The sequence below is a fragment of the Chelon labrosus genome, assembly GCF_963514085.1.
Source record: "Chelon labrosus genome assembly, chromosome: 8".
Taxonomy (NCBI): Eukaryota; Metazoa; Chordata; class Actinopteri; order Mugiliformes; family Mugilidae; genus Chelon; species Chelon labrosus.
The window spans coordinates 6,981,418-7,002,522 of NC_140358.1; the positions used below are offsets into that span (position 1 = coordinate 6,981,418).

Here is a 21,105-nt window from a genome sequence, read left to right on the forward strand (position 1 = left end):
ATAGACCTTTGAGCACTTCTCAGGAGAAATAATTCACCAATTTTAATTTATTAAAGCTTAATGTTTTGCATAATTAAAGGCCATGACTGGTGGGTACCTTCATAAGGTGCAAGTTGAATAGGTGTCGGCTGGCCACCTTAGCTCAATCCTCGCTCCACTTCTTTGAACATTTTTGAACAAGTCAGGAGTCAGGAAACGGTTGCAGCCACCCACATTGAATGAATCAGTCATTGAATTCTAAGGACTACGTCAAAGTGGATTTCTCCTTCTGATTATAGTCTTGTCTGCCTCGGAGGCAACTCATAGTAGGCTCTCTTGTGTGGTATCGGCTTAAGTAATGATTGAATCCCATAGCACTAAAGAAAAGGTAGTATACATGAATTTCACGTGAATTATGTAAACTGCAAATATATATTTTCTCTGTTAGCTCACCCCAAATAAAAACTGATTAGATACATGTATTTTCTACATACATGCAGCTCTAGATGACTCATTAAAATAATTTATTGGACAAATACACATATCTATCATGTGAGAAAATGAATAATTAACACTAAGGACTAAGATTTAGAATTTGTATTTGCCCCTCTTTAAAATCCGGAGCTTTGGTTTTAATGTGACCTCCTTCATTCACAATGTGCCATAAAGTGATCTCTCTGTCTCCTCCCAGGGCCTTGGAAATGAGCTACTAGTGGGTCACTCCACCCTGCCATCCAACAGTCTCCCAAACTCTGCCTCACCTCACAGCGTCATGCTTCAACCTGCCCTCAGCCTTCTGTTGTTACTCTTTCATCTCATCAACAATGGACACTAAAGCCTGCAGAGTAGCATACCAAGGACCCTCCTAGTACCAAGCAGATGGGAGGACTAGTGCCGTTCAGAGGAAAATGGACCTCCCTCCTAAAATATGTACAGCGATTCTGTTTTTCTATTTTTGTGTCTACATAGTCGGGCTCCACCTGCCCGTGTTCTCACTCAGAGTATGGGAGCCTTCTGCGCACAGATGTCAGTCTGTACGTTATTGTCGTTGCGATCAAGTCCAGCTGAAATGAAGTCAGAGTACTGCTTTTGTGGACTAACCCTGTTTTCAGCTGTATGTGTGTTCAAAGTTAAAATGAGAAAAAATAACAAAGCTATGTATTATACAAAGACATGAAGTACCTGTGAAGATTTGTACTATCAACAGAAGCGCTTGTTTGAAATTCTGTAAGGGAAAATGATAGCAGTAAACTAGTGAACTCTGTGTCTGTCTGAGTGCATAAAGTGTTCAGAAAGATACTGGAGAAGATAAGATATAATACCACTCTCCTCAACGGACTGAAAGAGGACCATTATAGTGGCGCGACAGAGCGTCGTCATGGACTCGTGCTGATTGGAGATGTGGCTAACCAGAGTCCATGAGAAAGACACTGACATAATTATCATCTTCTCCATCAAGACTGTTGCCCTTTCTCAAACTATCTCCCTTTGTTATTGCTAAAGGTACAGGAGCTGTTTGTAAAAAAAAAAAAAAAAAAATAGTCCTTGGTCTTTACCAGCAAAGACAGTGTTCTTGGAACTGAAAGGAAATAATCAGAAAAGCAGTACCCTTTTAAGTGTAGCTGCTGTGCTATGTGTGTGTTTGTTTGTTTGTTTGTCTGAGCGAAATACACCTTTATTTCTCATCATGTTAATCAGCATACAGGGTGCTGACTTTTTATGCCAGAGAAAGAGGTGAATGGTTTGACTTACTGAGCGTTGCCAACACCAGTGTGGAGGCTGTTAGAGATTTGACAGTAATGAATGATTCAGCATTTTCTGCTCAGAGGATATGCCGGTGAACTCTGAACAGGACCAGAGGTGCAGCAAATTGAAGTTCTCAGATCATTATGTAAACACATCAGTATCATTCTTTATTATTATCATTCAGTCTTTATTATTATTATTATAATTATTATTATTATTATTAAATGACTGATGCTTTGTTTGGTGATACTGGAGTGAATGGTTTTTACTGTTTTTGAGGACAGAAGCAACACAACTGAAACTGTCTTAACCAACAGTCAACTTCTAGGAGTCCTCTTGAGTGCATTATTTGAAGTGAGAATACAACAGGATTTACAGCACGATCCAGCCATTTATAACCTTGTGTGGTCAGTACTTGTGTGAAAGCTCATGCGCTGCGTCACGTCTCAGCCATTGTGCTTATATCTTGTACTTGAGCCTCAAGCCGTTTATTGCCGGTGGAAACAAATCAACCACTGAGGCAGTTCGGAACAAACTATTTTCATTTATCACTTATCTTTAAAGTGGCAGTCTCAAGGATTCCAGTCCTTGTTGGTCTAGCAGCACCTGTAGTTACAGCAACAGCAGTTTAATACTTTACGTCACTAAATGTTCTGTGAAAAAGAACACATTTCTGTTGTTTTAACAAATATGTCAGGCAATAATCGGCCTGTTACCATCATTTAGGTAGAATGTTACGGATTTACACTGCACACAGCATGAGTATTTGAACACAATCACAGATACTGGTTCTCTCTCTGATGCATTGGAGGTATGCAGTCTGTCCCCTGTAGCTCTTCATCTGTGAGCTTAGTGTAACTGCTCCATCTTCTGACATGACTTCCTGCAATATATCAAACTGATCCACTGTTAAAATGACAAAAATTACCAATGTCTTGTTTTGCAAGCACATTTTGTGATGAGCGATAGGAGTAAATGCAACGCTAATTGAGAACACATTGTATTTCGTGTATTGTGCTCTGTATTTTCATTACTTCATAATCAACGTCAACTCGGGTTTTGTCAGTTAAATATGATTAATGTGAAGCTGCAGTAATAAGACATGTTGGCTCTGTGTTAGTAGCAGTCTTAGAACCCTATAGCTGGGTTTATGGTTACTGATTAAGCATTCTGTACTCATATCCACATATCTGATTATAGAGATTGCATCGGCGGAAAATGAATACAGCATTTTTTTCTGGAAGTGTTGCCGCAAGTATTTACATATGCAATGCTTTCATTACAGGGCTTCGTGGGCCATAGGATTAACTGATTAATGTGTTATATCATTATGTATTATCTTATTAACTTTACTCAACAGCACATACAGACAAGCAGCTGCAGGTCGCTGCCAAAGACTAAAAAATTAAAACAGGTCTTATAACATACAGTTATCTAGTAAACACATCCACAGTGAAAAAAGGTGGCTTTCCCCAGATACCCTTTTAAAAAGATTAAACTGCCTATATTCTCAAAAGAAATGGTGTCTGCTAATAGTCACCAATAACTCACTCATGTGGTTCTGTTTACATGTTGCTGGGTTTGCTGGAGACAGAAAATTAACAATACCTTGCACAATTAAGCTGTGATTGTGACACAGGATGATATAATTATCTTGTTGCTGGTGCTATTAAATTTGACACACAAATGAACAATGCTGTCAACAATCACAGGACAAACAACACAGTGGGACGTACATCAAATGCAATGAAAATACAAACCAGTTCAAACAAATTATACACTGATCAACCACAACATTAAAACCACTGACAGGAGAAGTAAATAACATTGATTATTTTGTGACAATACAATGTTCTGCTGGGAACCTTTTGGCATTCATGTGGATGTTACCACCCACCTAGACCAGACCAGACACCCCCACCCCATAGCAATGACACTCCTTGATGGCAGCAGATGAACAGATGAATCAGTTGAAAAAATACTTCTTTGTTGGAGCCCTAGTCAAGTTATTCTGTTTACAAATCTTATTTTATTATTTTCATTCACTTTTTTTGATTAATTAAAGATAAACTGTATGTACAATATGCTGTCACACAAAGATTAAAGGAAGATACATTGTTGTATGAGGCTCAGAGTAAGGTGGAAAAAGTGGAGATAGAGTCTACAATGTTTTGCACCAAAGAGTGGAGAATGCAACTATTTCCCAGCATCGTGGTTAAATTACACGGCATGCACTAATGGTGAAATCACTCGGTGCAGTGACTTCCAAAACACAGCACTACTGGGAGGAAGTGCTCATTTTACTACAAATGAGGGTGAGAAACAGGCTGCTGAGATGGATCTGAATGTTCTGAACATGATCTACTCAGCTGACTCATTAGTCCATGAGTGATGTAGTTTCATTTTCACTGTGCAGCGTTGTGGAAAAAAAACAAGCATACTTTAGAATCATGTCTTATCTCTGATGACCCATGATACAATTTGTCAAACTCGAGTATTACTCCTTGGAAATCAGTCACAGTCCAAATTTAATCACAGTGTGTATGATATTTTTAATCCCCCAGAGACAACTCCATAGAGCTCATGAAATATGCAGACTTCTTAGTGGAATTTGATTTGAGTGTTAATGTTTCAAAAAATCAAATCAACAGCTCTTCTGTCTATTGCATAACACTATGTTCACTTTGTTGCATTTGTCACATCTTTGGTTTGTCTTGGACTGTCCTGCACCATAGGCACCAGTTGGACCAGTTCAGCTGATTCCACATGACTGATCAGCTTACCAAACTAGTGTATCAGAATAAAACTGATGGGCTCAAAGTAAACAGACAATTTAGTCACAAGGCCACACACAGAAGGGCTTCTCGTTTTACACCCATCAGCCACAACATTAAAACCACTGACAGGAGAAGTAAATAACATAGATAGACCATCTCGTGACACTGCAATGTTCTGCTGGGAAACTTTTGGACCTGGCATTGATATGGATGTTACTTAGACATGTACCACCCACCTAGACCAGACCAGGCACCCCCATCCCATAGCAATGACACTCCTTGATGGCAGCAACCATCCCCAGCAGGATGCAGCCTGACACAGACACACACACAAAAACGGTTTAGGAACAACTAAAAAAAAAACATGAAGAACAGCACAAGGTGTTGACCTGGCCTCCAAATTCACTAGATCCCAAACTGATCAAGTATCTGTGGGATGATCCACAGAGGCCCCTCCCCTCAACCCATAGGACCCAAGGGCCCCCACTAACAACATTGTGTTGCCAGACACCACAGGACACCCTCAGCAGGCCCATGTCCATTCTCTGATGAGTCACAACTGTTTTGGAGGCACAAGGGAGACCTACACAATATTAGGAAGGTGGTCATAATGTTATGCCCGATCTGTGTATATCTCCATCTTATCTGAACATTTAAAAATGTGAATATCTTCACAATGGCATGATGATTTTGAATGAATAAAGTGTAAACCAAGTGATCTGCATGATTCAGGAAAGGCCTCTTCACAGCTTGCTCTCTTTCTCCCTTTGAGTCATGAATGATGAATCCTGACTACTGCCACCTTCTGGAGAGTTACTTCCTCTCTTGGAGGCACTGAACATATAATCCAGCTGGAAGTCTTTAAGGTGTGTTCATATGCAACTTTTTGACGACGTAATGACAGTCTGCCTTAGTTGCCAGTAGCTCTTTTATGTTGGTTTGGTGTGAACCAGCCTTTGAAATACTTTATGTTGGATATAATTTTGATGAGATTTGAAAAAGAGCAGAATGAATAAAACTTGTTTTCAGAATTTTAACATCATACACACAGCATTTGCATCCACACATAATATGAGAGTACATAAGTTATTACCACAATGAACAGACTTTGCGCATTCAAATGGTAATAATTTACTTACAAACTGTCACCTATATTATATTATGCTACCTTTCAAATCTTATTCATTATTAAGTGCATTAACTATGTGCATTCATTTTAAGTATGTGCTAGAAATATACACCAATTAGACATAACATTATGACCACCTAATATTGTGTAGATCTCCCTTGTGCCTCCAAAACAGTTGTGTCTCTTCAGAGAATGGGACATCTGAGGGTGTCCTGTGGTGTCTGGCAACAGAATGTTGTTAGTGTGGGCCTTTGGGTCCTATGGGTTGAGGGGAGGGGCCTCTGTGGATCATCCCACAGATACTTGATCAGTTTGGGATCTAGTGAATTTGAAGGCCAGGTCAACACCTGTGCTGTTCTTCAAGTTTTTTGAGTTGAGTTTGGTGCATGTCCAAGTAACGTCCACACAAATGCCAGGTCCAGATGTTCCACTCACAACATATTTTGTAGAATGATGTTAGTATGGACGCATATTACAAGGTATATGCTTTTTATCTCAGAGTCCTCAGAGTTTTGTTTCAGATTTAATATGATTTAGGTTTTTAGGTAGGTCCCTGACCCAATCTGAGGTAACAGCTAATGTAGTTTAAAGGAAAAACTGCTCACTGCCTGTTTAGGTTATCTTCTCTAGATGGAGGACGTGTCTTATAAAACATCCTGAAACACCAAAACAAAGGAAGAAATATGATGTTTTCCACTGCTCCTTTCTGCTCCATTCCTTTGTAATATGCCCTGTGTTTTTCTATAACTTCCATGTGTTTGGCACCATCATTTGGATTCATTCACCTCCGCTGCCTTTGCCCCTGCATTCACCTCAGTTTCAACCCAGTGGTGGCTCTGAATCCAACACAATCAATAGCAACAATCAAATGTTGCTCTAAGGCCATTTACCGCCAGGTCATTTCACCCGCAACATATCAACACACATTTTTTGCTGCTGGTATTTTTGAGCTCCATGCAGGTCCTGTGTTGCAAGGAAGATGTGTGATTGATTCCTCCCACTAATTGGTGTAAACACAGCCAGGGCTCATGACATACTGTATGTCAGTTTAATTTTCTCACCACGTTCCTCACCAACATAATGACTTAGAAGTCCACTAATAAGCATTGTTTAAAACTGACTGCATTGATAAACTCTACCCACTGCTCCCTCTTAGAATACCGTATTAACTGTAAATGAAAATTATTTTTGCTGTAGCAGTTCTCAAACTAAACTCAAGTATTTTAACTACTACTAACAGAAACGTCAAGTCTGTGACCTGTACATTCTAATATATGAAATTAATCAAATTCAGCTGTTTCTTTTTGCCAAAACTGAGGACACAGCAGATGTTCCTGGAACAATTAATTGACAACAACCACGGTGGTCTTGCTTAGGTTCAACGTGATCTCCACATGGCAGCTGGTCGATTGATCTGTAAACCGTGAGCAGAGAAGGGGCAGATTCAGGCCATGCAGGAAGACTGATTGAAAACACGTAGAATATGGCTCAAAATGAAACTGGGCAGTATTTTGACAGAAATTGTTTGGATAAGGGGCGGCACAGTGGTGTGGTGGTTAGCACTGTTGCCTCACAGCAAGAAGGTTCTGGGTTCAAAGTCCAACTGGGGCCTTTCTGTGTGGAGTTTGCATGTTCTCCCTGTGTCTGCGTGGGTTCTCTCCACCGTCCAAAGACATGCTCAATAGGTTAATTTGTGATTCTAAATAGGTGTGAGTGTGAATGGTTGTCTGTCTCTGTGTTAGCCCTGCCATAGACTGGCCCGATGACAGCTGGGATAGACTCCAGCACCCCCCGCTACCCTTCACAGGACAAGCGGTTGCAGAAGATAAATGAATGAATGTTTGGATAAGATTTGGTTTAAGATAAGATGGATGTAGTTACACTTCTACTTGTATTAGAAAGTAAATTTTAATCATTTATATGTAGATGATCTTGGAATTTCTCATAAAAGTGCAAATACAGCATGACAGAAATATGTTTTTAGATATATATCTACTTCCTCCTGTGCATATGTACGAGCAGCAATGGCAGCTAAAATGCGGTGGGCTTTCCACCTAGGCCTTCAATGACCTCCAACTTTATTCAAAACTCCTCATAATACAATGGTTATGACACCACTGCTATAGAAGCCATCAACAACATACGCAATAAAACAGGACGTTGCATCGTATCTCATATAGCAAGATGAATTAAAACTGTTCAAAAAGTCTCCTCTCACTCACTGCAGCCACAGCTGCGCTATAGCTGCGTACCAGTGCCACAACGTCAAATGCAGCAGAAGCATCAATGTCAACCCAACAGAATGGCAAAAATATACTTGGAAGATGTAAATATAATTCATTTTACTCACCAGAACTTAAAAAAACAATTAAGAGTTCTCCTCGGAGCCTGTCAGCCAAGGGCAGCACTCATAGTTGCTGTCCTGAAAGTTTTCCCAGCTGGGTCAGGATAACTAGTTCCAGGATTGGGTGGCCTTTCCTCACAATATCCAGCTCTGCCTGGAGAGTCCGCTGTGAAAATGACTTTCTAAGAAGATCTGCAACCAGATCAATAGTGTCTCCTACTTCGCCATCGTGAGTTAAAAAAATAGCTATCAAAACGATAACGGGGACGATATGCTCGTGCAGCTCGCAATAGCTTGGCTTAAACAGAGCGGCTCTCTGACCCTCCAATCAGAGGACGCGAAAATGCTGACACTACCGTGAGGAACAGTGTCATTATAAAGTGTTTCAAGGTTCAGTCGCCTGCAGTTTTAATTGTGAAGGCCGAGATTTCTTTGACTCCGCCAACAGATTATGGCTGAAATATGAATGGATAAAAGCTCTAATGCAAAGTTGCACTGCCAGAAACACTGCAGAAGACAGATAAGCCATAAAATGACAAGAATAAGCTACAGGTAAATATTTAATAAGATTAATGGGAAAATATTAAAATGTAAGTCAGTGATTTTGATAAAGTTTAAGCAAGGGATTTGGTCTTGTTTCATATAATTATAAAACCTCCCTGCCTGCTTTTATACCTTGACCCTCTCCATTTATTGATTGGTTTATTAGTTCATGTGGAGCAGGGAATATTCGAATAACAAAACGGTAGCGTCTCCATGAGCTGAAGACTGTGTTGCATGTTTCGTTGTAGATTCTCCTCCAGCTGAACGCATATGTTCACATTTGTCGGCTCACATCTGTGTTTGTATGCAGTTCTGCGTGTTCATGCGTACGTGTGTGAAGCACGTAGGCGTATGTCTCCAGACATCTGTTTTTGTGTCTGTAATCAGTGTGTGTCCATGCATATCTGTGTCTTTGTGAGTATGCATGAACGAATGTGCACAAATTTGTCTCGTAAAGGTGATTTCTGGCTCTTCACCCCTTGTTTCTTTTCTGACAGGAGGAGAACTCAGTGTACCCAGGCCTGTATGGCTGCCGTATCTGTTTACCGGTGTACATGTGAGCATCTGTAGACTCAACATTCACTCTCTTTTAATTAGTTAAAGTTCCCAGCAGCTGCACTGAAGAAGATTTGCGTTCCCGAGCAAGATAACATCAGAGGGAGAGCAACTGGACAGTAATAACTGCCCACTATTCTCCAATCCCTCAGTGGCCTTTTCCCCTCTGGGTCACAACTGGGGTCTAATGGGAGCTCACTAGATTCCTCCATAATTGAAAATCTCCCACTAGAGTCCTTCTTCTGAGCTCATCCTCCGGAGGCACTTTCACAGTCACTGCCACTGTTCATGTTCATGTTTTGCTGGTTGATATACAGTTTATATACTGCATATGTATATGCCTCATTTTTATCAATCATTGCAGGCTAATGTAGAGATTAACATGGGACAGTCATATGAGACTGCACTAGTAATGCAAATGGCAACTAAAATACATGTAGAGTCAGTTCAAAAAGTAGTACCCTTTAAGGAGAAAGGGAGTGTGAGGAGTTTGGGTTGATGGATAGAAATGTAATGCATTTTTTCCTTTAGTTTATTTCTAACCTCACCCTAGTGATTCAGATGTTTAATCTTTACCTACTTTTACATGACCTGGGATAGTACAACTAGTTGTAGACACAACACCTTATAAAACAGACATGGCAATCAACATCATAGCATATTTCTATTGTTTATGTATGTTGCAGAGCGAGCAAAATTTGCATCCTTTCGAAATCAAATACACTTGACAAATTTAAAGCTGCACTATGAAAATTTCATCTCCCCCCTCAGGCCGTGAGTGTAACTGTCACCAAGTTGCTTACGGTGAATCAGTGTGTGCAGCTGGTGAACTCGAGAGCAGAATTTCTGTGTGTAAAATATCAGGACATCAACAACCGCCTGTACGTTACACTGCTCGATGCTCATCACGTGCGAGTAGGCCTACAACATCCTCATCTGCATATACTGTTCTAGCCTTTCACAATTAAGCTTGCAGTTAAGACAACAAAAACCAAAACATGTAATGCTGTAGTTCAGTCTTCAGCTTCCTGTTTCATCTGAAGGTAGACCAACAGGGAGCACAAATCATGAAGTTACAAATCAGTGCAATCCTCATTCCGCATGTATTCCAGATGTCTTTGTGAAAAAATGAAGCGTGTTCTTTGAAATTTACTGACACAAGCATCGCCGTATTCATGTTTGCTGTAGCCTACGTTTCTGTCGCTACAGTTCCTTCACACCGTTTGACATTAAACGGATAGCTACTAGTGTGCCAGCGTGGCAATGTGACAGCAGAGACCTTATTTAAAACTCTGGTATGCTGTGAACAGATGTACTTGCCACTAATATGCCAAATCAGCTTTGTGAGAACTCACTTTGCAAAGACTTAAATGCAGCAGATGATCGTTTGTATGTGAAAGTCCTTGTCCAATAATAAATGCCTTAGCTCAGTTTTGCTTTCAAGAAAATATCTGGCTCTTTATTCGGTTATTATTTACCACACTTACTAGCCAGATATTAACAAGCAAATAACGAGCAAGTAACGTACAGTGGGTTTCTCAGAGCTTTGTTGTTTTTTTTCAAAAAAAACATCTGATGTGTTGAAAAGCAGACTCTAAAATCAAACAGTGAGCTGGAAGATACTTAAATGCCTCACAGAGCGAATGGAAGAGTCTGATAATAATTTTGTAGGTTTATTACTATGAGGGACATCTTTTAAAATTGAATTTGAGCAGCTTTACCTCTACAGTACTAAGAAAATACTGAAAAAGAAAATATATTTATCATCACAAAATATTTAGAGTCCGTGGATTCACACTGAACCCACCTCTCCTCCCTCCAAGCCTTTTCAGTAATTCGCCCGCATACCAAAGAAAAAAATAATACTACTTGCAGCTCCATCAACAAAAGAGGCTCAGTCTCTGAGATTCTCTATTGTTTCTCCAACAGCAGGAAGTATCCACCCACCATCCCATAACACAACCCCCCAATGGAATGAAATCTATACCCCAGAAAATATGATTCCACAGTGCAGGGACAAACTACAGATAAGCCTCCTGGCAGCTCTGCATTTCTCAACCCTTTTGACATTTCTAAAATGCCATCCCCAATCATCCCTTGGCTTAAATCATGTCCCACCACCATGAAGACACTGCTGCACAATAATCTCTACAGGACAGCTGTTTTACATATTGTGTAACAACTGAATTTCTATAAGAATTAACAATTGGCACTTTGAACAACATTCTGATAACCATACATACACACAACTGAAATAAATAAATTAAAATGAAAGTTAAGAAGCAGTTGAATTCATCATCTTCTGTAACTGCTTGTCCTGTGAAGGGTCGCTGGGAGGCTGGAGCCTATCCCGGCTGACATCGTGCGAGAGGCGGGGTACACCCTGGACAGGTCTCCAGTCTATCGCAGGGCTAACACAGAGAGACAGACAACCATTCACACTCACATCCACACATAAGGCCAATTTAGAATCACCAGTGAACCTAAAGAGCATGTCTTTAGACAGTGGGAGGAAGCCGGAGTACCCGGAGAGAACCCACGCAGACACAGGGAGAACATGCAAACTCCACCACGCCACTGTGCCGCCCTAACCAGATAATAATAAAAGATGTAGTCAAAGAATCCAATATATAGCATCGATTTACAACTGCTACTCTAAGGGATTTAAAGTTTGAAGCATAGACTTGTTTTTCCTACTAACTCCAAATTGCTTAGAGTGAATCATTGTGCGCAGCATGTTGTGATGAACTCAAGTACATCATTTCTGTGTTCAAAATATCCATGACACAACTTGGGTAAGTTACACCACTCAATGTTCAACATGCATTTTGGTTATAATGGGAAATAGAAACAACACACGTCATCACAGGCTGTATAAGAATGAGTACAAGATCCGATGTCTGTCTAGTCTTAAAAAAAGAAGGAATTTAATAAGTGATTTTGCCACAGTGGCATTGACCTTTGACCTTTTGCATAAAATCTCATCACATTTTTTTCCCTATTAAGCATTTGTGTGATTTTTTGAGTGTGTGGACAAAATATCCACACAGTTCACCTATGAACAGGTTATAATTTTTCACGTTTGCGCAAAAGTGTTCCTGAGAAACTGTGTTCACAAGAATCAGACATAAGAAATGTAATAAAGAAAGGCCCTACAAATAGAAAACCCAAGTCAAGTTTAAGTGCAATAATTAAATGATGCACTTATATCGGGGTTGTTTCTATTCACAGGGGATTTAATTGGCAGTTATTGTGTTTTGAGACTGAAAGAAAGCAGAGGTAACAGAAGCGTAACATTTGATAAAATTAATTGGATGACTTGGTGGTTAAAATTTTAGGGAAATTACTTTTGAGTGGCAAAATGAGCATTTCTAGGTTAAGAGCTTTTACCAAAGTTTGAGCCAAGTGTTTAAAATGAGATTAATTATCCAACATGTCAGGCACTTGTTCAAACACCACATTACACACCATACTGCCACGTCATGCATTAGTGCAAAGTTTTGACCTCGGACCGATTCACTGACGATAATGTTTCAGAGCGTTCCTGTCTGTTTTTCTGCTCTACTGCTAAATGAGACATTCCGAAGGCAGCAGGCTGGTGGGTTGAGTACGTGAGGACGTCAGTTCACATCAACCCCTGATGCCATCCATGCCCTCACTCAGTCACTATCATTGTTGTGAAGCGGTTCAGACTAGACCAGGCAGCAATTTGTCCTGAAGGAAAGTCTCTGCTTGGGCAATGATACAGGCCAGAAGTTGGCATGTTCTCTGTCTGTCTCTTCCTTTCCTGCAGATTCCACTGACTTTTGAGCAACTTTTCCACAGATTTAGTTCAAGATGTAAGTCAAGTCAACACCTGCCCATTGGTAGCTCATCACCTGACCTAGTCAACCTTGATAAAACCACATCTGCATTGTTCATCTATGCCCTAAACATCAGAAGGAATGATTATCATTACAAGCTTCCACATATAAAGATTTTTGAGGCATTTCAGAATCAGCTAACAATAACTATGGGTGCAATAACCATTATTTTTACTACTGATTAATCTTCCACTCATTTTGTGATTAACTGATTAATTTGTTTTACCACAAAATATCAGAAAACAGTGAACATCTTAAATAAGAGAGTGACATTGTTAAATGTATTATTTTGTCTAAACACCACAGCTTCCAGTTTCATATGACATTTATGACAAAAAAAGTAAAAACAAATTTTTGTGTGGTGAAAAAAATACTAAAATTATTAATCGCTTACCAATAGAGTGGCTGGCTGAGTTTCTGATAACTGACTACCTAATCAATCCTCTAAGTGTTACTAATTCTGAGAACAAGTTCACCTTTTTTTAAAAAACATTCTGTGCAATTGATATTCTACAATTAATTCTGACTGCAGCCAAAGTACACTAAGGTTAAGTGGAGGTATGAAAGAAATGGAAACCAGTGTGGGGGGAGCAATTAGCAATCAGAACACAAAGCTCTGCAATCAGTGGAGCACCTGACACAATCAACCACACTTTCTAAGCCATTATGTGCTTAGCAAAAACATTCAGTACCACTTTAGCGATTTATCCAAAATGAACGCAACAATCCCATGGGAATATCCTCTTATTTTATACTTAACTACTGAAATAAAAAGTTAAGAACGAGAGCAGAAAGAGTTTCTGTACTTGTGAGTTCAGGCTGTTCTGAGAGCTGGGGTTACACTGCCCTCCAATGCTTCGGATGAGCAATGCATATCGCACCAGTATTCACAGCACAGAGGCTCCGCGATAATTGGAATTTACTATGTGCTATAAAATATTTTGGAGGTAGAATTTAATCAATTAATTAAAAATAAAACAACTGAGGGTGTCCTGTGGTGACTGGCAACAGTATGTTGTTAGTGGGGGCCTTTGGGTAGTATGAGTTGAGTTGAGGGGAGGGGCCTCTGTGGATCATCCCACAGACACTTGATCAGTTTGAGGCCAGGTCAACACCTTGTGCTGTTCTTCATGTTTTTTTGTGTTGCTCCTAAACTGTTTTTGTGTGTGTGTCTGTGTCAGGCTGCATCCTGCTGGGGATGACTACTGCCATCAAGGAGTGTCATTAGTCTGGTCTACGTGGGTGCTACGTGTCTAAGTAACATCTACCAGTATCCATCCATGAATGTCAGGTCCAAAAGTTTCCCAGCAGTAAAAGTAGATATAATCCTATTCCATTCATTAAATTGCTTTGGTGGTATCTGAACTGGCAATGACTGGAAGAGGTACAGGAGACGGGACAGCACTTTCAACTTAATTCTGCCTATCCGGCTGTACATATTTGTCTGTAATAAGGACCAACGACTAAAGTCTGCCTTAATGTCAGCTGTTATGTAAGTATAAGTGTGGTCATAAATGGTAGTTAAATCTTTTGGTATTTTTACTCCAAGGTATTTAATTATACTATCTGTCAGTTTACATGTTCTATAAATGCTTTCATGTGGTTTCAGATTAAAGGATAGAGTTAGGGTTTTATATAAATTTAGTTTATAACCAGAGTATGAGCCAAATTCTTCAAGTAGATGCCGTAATTTAGGGAGACTCACTTTGGGGTTGTTTAGGGTCATAACAATATCGTCTGCATATAAACAAATTTTATATTGTGTGTTTCCAATCACTACACCAGTTATGTCCTTATCTTCTCTTATTGCCTGAGCCAGTGGCTCAATAAAAAGAGCAGCCAAACCACTTTGATCTAAGTTCTCCCTGTCACTTTATTAGTGCTGCCTCAGTGCCTCAGGCCTGCTCAACCAGAAAACACGTCACCTATCTGTGTTATAATGTCCCCATTTTTGTGACGTTCACAGTTCACGTCTCAGTCTCACTGTGGTCTATTAACCTTTTCAGACTAAACTGCTGGAGACAGAATGGTAACATCTCTGGCAGGATCAACAAAGACCAGGGTGACTGATTACCAAATTGTTGCTCATTAACTCCAAAGCCTTAGTGACCTCTTCATAACATTCTTCCTTATCATAGGGACTACTTATAACGTGAACAGATCAGCCACTAAGAGTAAAACTGCCTCTATTGTTTTTAATGTCAAACATTGCAGGTGAATTATGATAATAAGGGCTGGAGGAAACTGTTTGCACATGAATAAAATTACTCTCATCCTGGAACAGGTAGATACAGATTAACTATAATTCTACATGTGAATTTGAAACCAGAGCCCAGAGAATTCAAGTAATAAAAGGAAGTCAAAAATAAAAAATATGCTGGCTTTCGCCTTTACTAGACTCATTTACTCAATCAAATTGCTTCTTATCGAAACCTCAGAAAGGTCCAGTCTAATGTATCACATCAAATTGAAAAAGTTAGATTGCACTAGTGAACTTGAAATGGACTCTAATGACTTAATCCTTTACTATATTTTGCACGAGTCGCCTGCCAATTCAAAAGTGCTTGTTATCATGTGACAGTTTGGCCAACTGTATGATCTCATGACATTTCAATTCCCTCAGGCGGATCAAAAGAAAATCTGTCTCAGTGAATAGGTCATTTTGTGCACACTTTGTTCCTGGGTTTGAGATGTATGTTCTGAAAGAGAAGTGTAATGCACAGAGCTGATTTTATGAGCACAAAATGGTCTACAGTCCCGACACACCATGAGATGATATGTAACAGTTCGTGACATACTGGCACTGAATAGCCATTTTAATTAGTAATGCTGTCTTGCCTGGTAAACGCAATGCAATATCATCTGTCAGTGTACATTACAATACATCACATGGGTTTGGAAGTTTAACCCCTTAACGCCTGAATTGATTTTTCAATTATATAAAGAAATGAATTATTTGTATTTTTGCTTACCACTCCGACCGGTCCTACAAGAAACTAGTGCTTGCAAAAGGTTCCTAGGAATTTTTTGAATGTGCACAAACCGACATTGGAGTATTACATGCGTTATTTTGGCTCCAGTCTGAACGGAAACAGTGCGTTGCGAATTCGCGACACTAGGCGTTAAGGGGTTAAACTGCTATTACTGATTGCCTGCATTTCGCTCCTTGCATATTTAGATACTATCATTTGTGGCCCAGACACGTGTAATTCATTAACAAATGGAACTGAGGAAATGAAGGAGAAACACATTTGGTGAAAAGTGTGATTTACCAATGAAGCAACTGTTTTTTTCTTTTTGTAAGGTCTCCTTTATGTAATGGCATGAACTAAAAAACAACATCCAACAGTGATAATAACATAATAATTCAGGTACTCATATTCCAGCGTTGTGACACGAGGCTAATATCTCTACTGCATTCCCACGGGTGTGTGTGTGGTAGACACTAAAAAAAAAAACACAATTCGTTGAGTTACACTGCCATTCTGTGAGCCTTTAAATATTGTTTTTACTCATTCTTAATCTAATACAGATACTGTATGTGTGTACATAAAAACGCTTGTGGGTGTGTAATTTCTTTTTAGCTAGGCTAGTGGCGTTTTTCTCCTGAGGAGGTTAAGATCCTTCAACATCTGTAAGAAGCTACTGGGGATCTTCTATCAGTCTGTGGTCGCCAGCGTCCTGACCTACGCTGTGGTGTGCTGGGGTGGGAGAACCTCAAAGGCAGACCTCTCCAGGTTGGAGAAGCTGATCAGGCGGGCTGGCTCTGTGGTTGGCACAAGGCTGGACGCTCTGGCTACTGTAGCAGGGTATCCTGGACAATGCCAGCCACCCTCTGCACACGACCATCAGCAGCCGGAGAAGCACCTTCAGCGAGAGGCTGCTCCTCCTAAGGTGCAGGACAAATAGACTGAGGAACTCCTTTGTCCCCCGTGCCATCAAACTGTTTAACCACCACTCACTTGGGGTAGGAGGACAAAAAAGGAAAGGGAACGAATGACTTTTTTAACTAACCTGCAACAACATGAGTGCAATAGTAAAGTGCAATAACAATATGCAGCTGGTATTTTTCTATTTATGCAACAACCATAGTCACAATATTTATTATTATTATTATTATTCTTTTCTGGGTGTTTGGTATTTGGGTTTATATAATTCGTGTACATGTATGTTTGACAGTGCTGTATGCGATGCAGATGTCAATTTCCCTGCAGAAAACCTCCCAAAGGGATCAATAAAGTTGTCTATCTATCTGTCTATCTATTACAGCTACCATCTTGAAGAGATATCTAAACACTCATGTATACAGGCATTCATAAGTCTCACAAAATGAATCCTGCCAACTTTTGTGACACTGTGTTTTGTTTTTTGTTTTTTTTCTTCTGGTGGACGGAGGAGGACTGCATCTCATGAACGTCATTATTCAGACGGTGTGATGCTGAATCAAAGCCAGACTTCAACAACTTCAAAGAAAAACAAGCCTGGTCCGTCACTTTCTTGTACTCCCTGAAAGTAACCTAGGTACCTCATGTTGTACAGTATGTACTACCTACAGCACATTTGTGTATTTGGTTCTGCTGTGTGTATTTGCAGAACATGAGCTGTTTCCTTTATTCACTTGTGTTTCACATATTTGCGCATGTATCCACAAGTTGCAGCGTGTTGCACTCTCAGCGTCTTCACAATGAACACGCGGAGAGGAAATTGATAATTTGGTGTGAAACTCTTCTCTAGAAGTCATTTGGAAAATTACCAGGATCAAGCAGGGTTTTGTCAGCTGGTTTACACTCTGAAAAGTGTAAGGAAGGGAAACAGAGGGCAAAAGTGAGAATCGGGTAAAAAAAAAAGGTGATAATAGGTATTTGCTTGTCAAATAACTTCTTGAGTTTTATGGCAGGGAGGATTTTAGGTGAATGGAAAAGAGGCATTGTGCAAAGGGGATTTGATGTGTGAGGAAGTTGACACAATAAGTGACAAATTACATGTGAAGGTAGATGATTGCTCTTAATTTAGGCTCCATTGTTTTGGGGGGACTGACTAAAAGCGAATGGTAGGTTATGCCTCTACCTGGTGCTTAAATTTCGACAGTTCTCTTTTATTTAATATGTCTCTCATATGTCCTGCAGTACAGTATATATAGATGTCCACTGACTTATAAGGAGTTGAAGAGATAACAGCACTCATTTTTCAGGCATCGGTGACATGCTGATAATGTTGCCTTATAGTCCAGGCAAACTAACCCATTTTGGAGCCAAAAATAGAAGTAATTGTAAAAGATTTTTTTTTAGCATAGATCATTTCTATGAGGTGTCCAGAACAACATACTAAAAGTCCTAAGAAATCCTAGTTGAGGAAATATGTTAATTTCTCATCAATCCGAAATGTGTGCCATAAGGCCAGGCAACAATACCCCAATGGGGCTATTTTTTTCCTTTACTCCTATCAAAATGAAACTTTACACAATGAAAGTACCCATGAAAAGTAACATTTTTCGTATTACAAGTTTCTTTGAAAATGTATTTTAATGTGCAAATGAGCTATAGGCGAATATAGGCTTTTTTTTATTTGTGAACAAGCCTAACCTAATGACATGATAGAAAGTCAGAATTGCCATTTTAGTCATTAGTAACGTGGTGAGATTACATTTTGGGCTGGTAGATTTACAAATGATTGGTATTGTTGGTAAGATTACGAGATAACAGGCAGATGTCATTCTTACAAACGAAACGATTCACTCTCACATGATGACAGATGAAAACCAGACAGACACACTTTCCAGACATTCCAGCTCTTTAAATAATTTTGCCAGACACCAAAACTGCTTCTCTTTTTGTAGTAGGCAAGTATTTCAGACCAGACGGGCCACACATCAGACTTCCACCGTTTGTAAAGTAGCTTTGCAGTGTTATGAGAAGCTAGCGACAGTAATATCTAGGCTAGAAACCCAATCAGAACATTTTAAGTTACCAACTCCTTTCTAACTAGACATTTTACTGTAGAGACATTTTGCTTAAGGCCAAAACTACTTCACCTTCACCAGCATCACCTAGCCTACTGAAATGAACTAACGTTAGCTTGCCAGCACTAGCAAATACTATTGGGCCTAATTTCATTGCTTGACAACACTGTTTTCTTTTCTTTTTTTGTTTATGCAGTGTGTAATGTATGTAAACAGGGGAAATGGAGAAGTGTAAAATATGTAATGAGTCATTCAGTGAAGAAAACACATCGGTTGTTCTACGAGCAAAAGGCAGCAATGGTGTGAACCGTGCCAGTGCTTAACGTGGAAGTAGCTTAGTGACAATTCCTGGAAACAGAGTACACATCGAATGCCGCCGCAACTATTGTAAAGCAGAAAATATTGTACGTGATAATGTATTACCATCTTTGCAACAACCACAAATCAAACATAATCTCCGCTCAGAACAGAACTTCAATTTTCAAGAGCATTGCTTGTTCTGTGGACAACCAACTGAAATAGATAAGAAAAATAAGCACAGAGAGAAAATGTATATCTACCAAGTAAGAACAGGAGACTTCCAGGAAAGGATTGTGCAGGTTTGCCACTTAAGAAACAATGAATGGTCTAATGCAGTTTTGGGGAGAATATCATCTGTCCATGACCTTCATGCAGCCGATGCAATGTACCACAACATATGCAACAGTAACTTTCGAAATATGAAGAATATTCCGAGTCAATTCTCTGCAAACCCAGGCAACAAACCCAAAAGATTCAAAGTCGGAAGACCAGAAGATTATGAGAGAACAACAGCATTCCTAAAGGTGGCAAACTTTTTAGAAGAATACGATGATGAACAAATTACTATTCAAGACCTTATGGTAAAGATGACAGAGTACTTGCAAGGCACAGATTGTGAACCATATTGTGCAAAGTGGATGAAAATCAAAATAAAGGAACACTTTGGAGATGTGATGACTGGCCTGGAAAATCAATGTGTGGTCACTTTGCGAGACACAGCCCACTCAATTCTTCATGAATTTCACAAGCAACAAACATCTAATAATCCAGAAGGGGTCGAGGATCCAGGCTGGATTTAAAAAAAAAAAAAAAAAAAAAAAAAAAAAAAAAAACACCTCCCCTTTTGTTGCTACCTTGTCGTGGTGGGGAGGCTTGTGTTCCTCTGTGACCCTGAAGACTATACCGGCGGGGGTTATACCCCTGGCAGGTACTACCAAGCCAGGCAGTTTTCAGGTTAGAGGCCAGTCTAAAAGCAGCAGGATGATTGAATGAAGATTGGGCCGATATATTTATCATACATATGAATGGTGTTTCTGCCTATACAAATTAGGACATATTCAAAGTGTAAAGCTCATGTGCATATTCAAATTCATTTCAAAAGAAACTTGTAATACAAAAAACTTACTTTTGGTTGTATTTTGGGCATATTCGACTAGTGTATAGGTCATTTGCATACTAAAATATAATAAGGCTGCGAAAGTCATGTAATGATTTCGCAGCCTTTTTCACAGATAAAATTTCAAGGATAAGACAAACAGTTTGCAGCTCCAGCTCAGGCAAAATTGTAACTCCTCTTGTGCCTTCTTTTTCTCCAGTTAATCTGGCACATTTTGACCTTCTAGATCACAGAGCTCTGACGGAAGCTGTATCGCAGCTAAAATCCACAACATGCTGCCTTGATATTCTGCCAACAAACTTTTTTAAAAATGTTTTTAATAGTATAGCTTCAGATGTATTGCAGATAATAAATAACTCTATTCAGTCCGGTCAGTTTCCTCAAGCACTGAAAACTGCAGTAATAAAACCTCTCCTAAAAAAGTCTAATCTGGATGCTTCAGTAATAAGTAATTACCGGCCAATATCAAATCTTCCCTTTCTAGGAAAAATCATTGAAAAGATTGTTTGTCAGCAAACTCATGCTTTCATGACGCAGAACAATCTCTTTAATGCATTTCAGTCTGGTTTTCGTCCACACCACAGCACTGAGACTGTACTTATCAAAGTTCTAAATGACATACATCTGAATAATGATGCTTCTATAACTTCAGTCTTGGTATTATTAGATCTTAGTGCTGCCTTTGATACAGTTGATCATGATATACTGCTTGACAGACTAGAGAAGTGGGTGGGACTAACTGGCACTGTACTACACTGGTTCAAATCATATCTACAAGATAGGGAATACTTTG

General features: G+C 39.5%; 1 protein-coding gene across 1 annotated transcript in view; it reads left to right on the top strand.

Moving 5' to 3' along the window:
* The window catches only part of gfra4b (GDNF family receptor alpha 4b), a gene marked incomplete at its 5' end in the record, with an annotated part of 50,159 nt that extends 48,266 nt beyond the window's left edge, over positions 1 to 1,893 (top strand). The window contains one exon of the mRNA XM_084550372.1: positions 671 to 1,893. Coding sequence (XP_084406498.1) covers positions 671 to 814 — 144 coding nt within the window. The 3' untranslated portion in view covers positions 815 to 1,893. The remainder of the gene's footprint in view (positions 1 to 670) is intronic.
* Between the last annotated feature and the right edge of the window lie 19,212 nt (positions 1,894 to 21,105).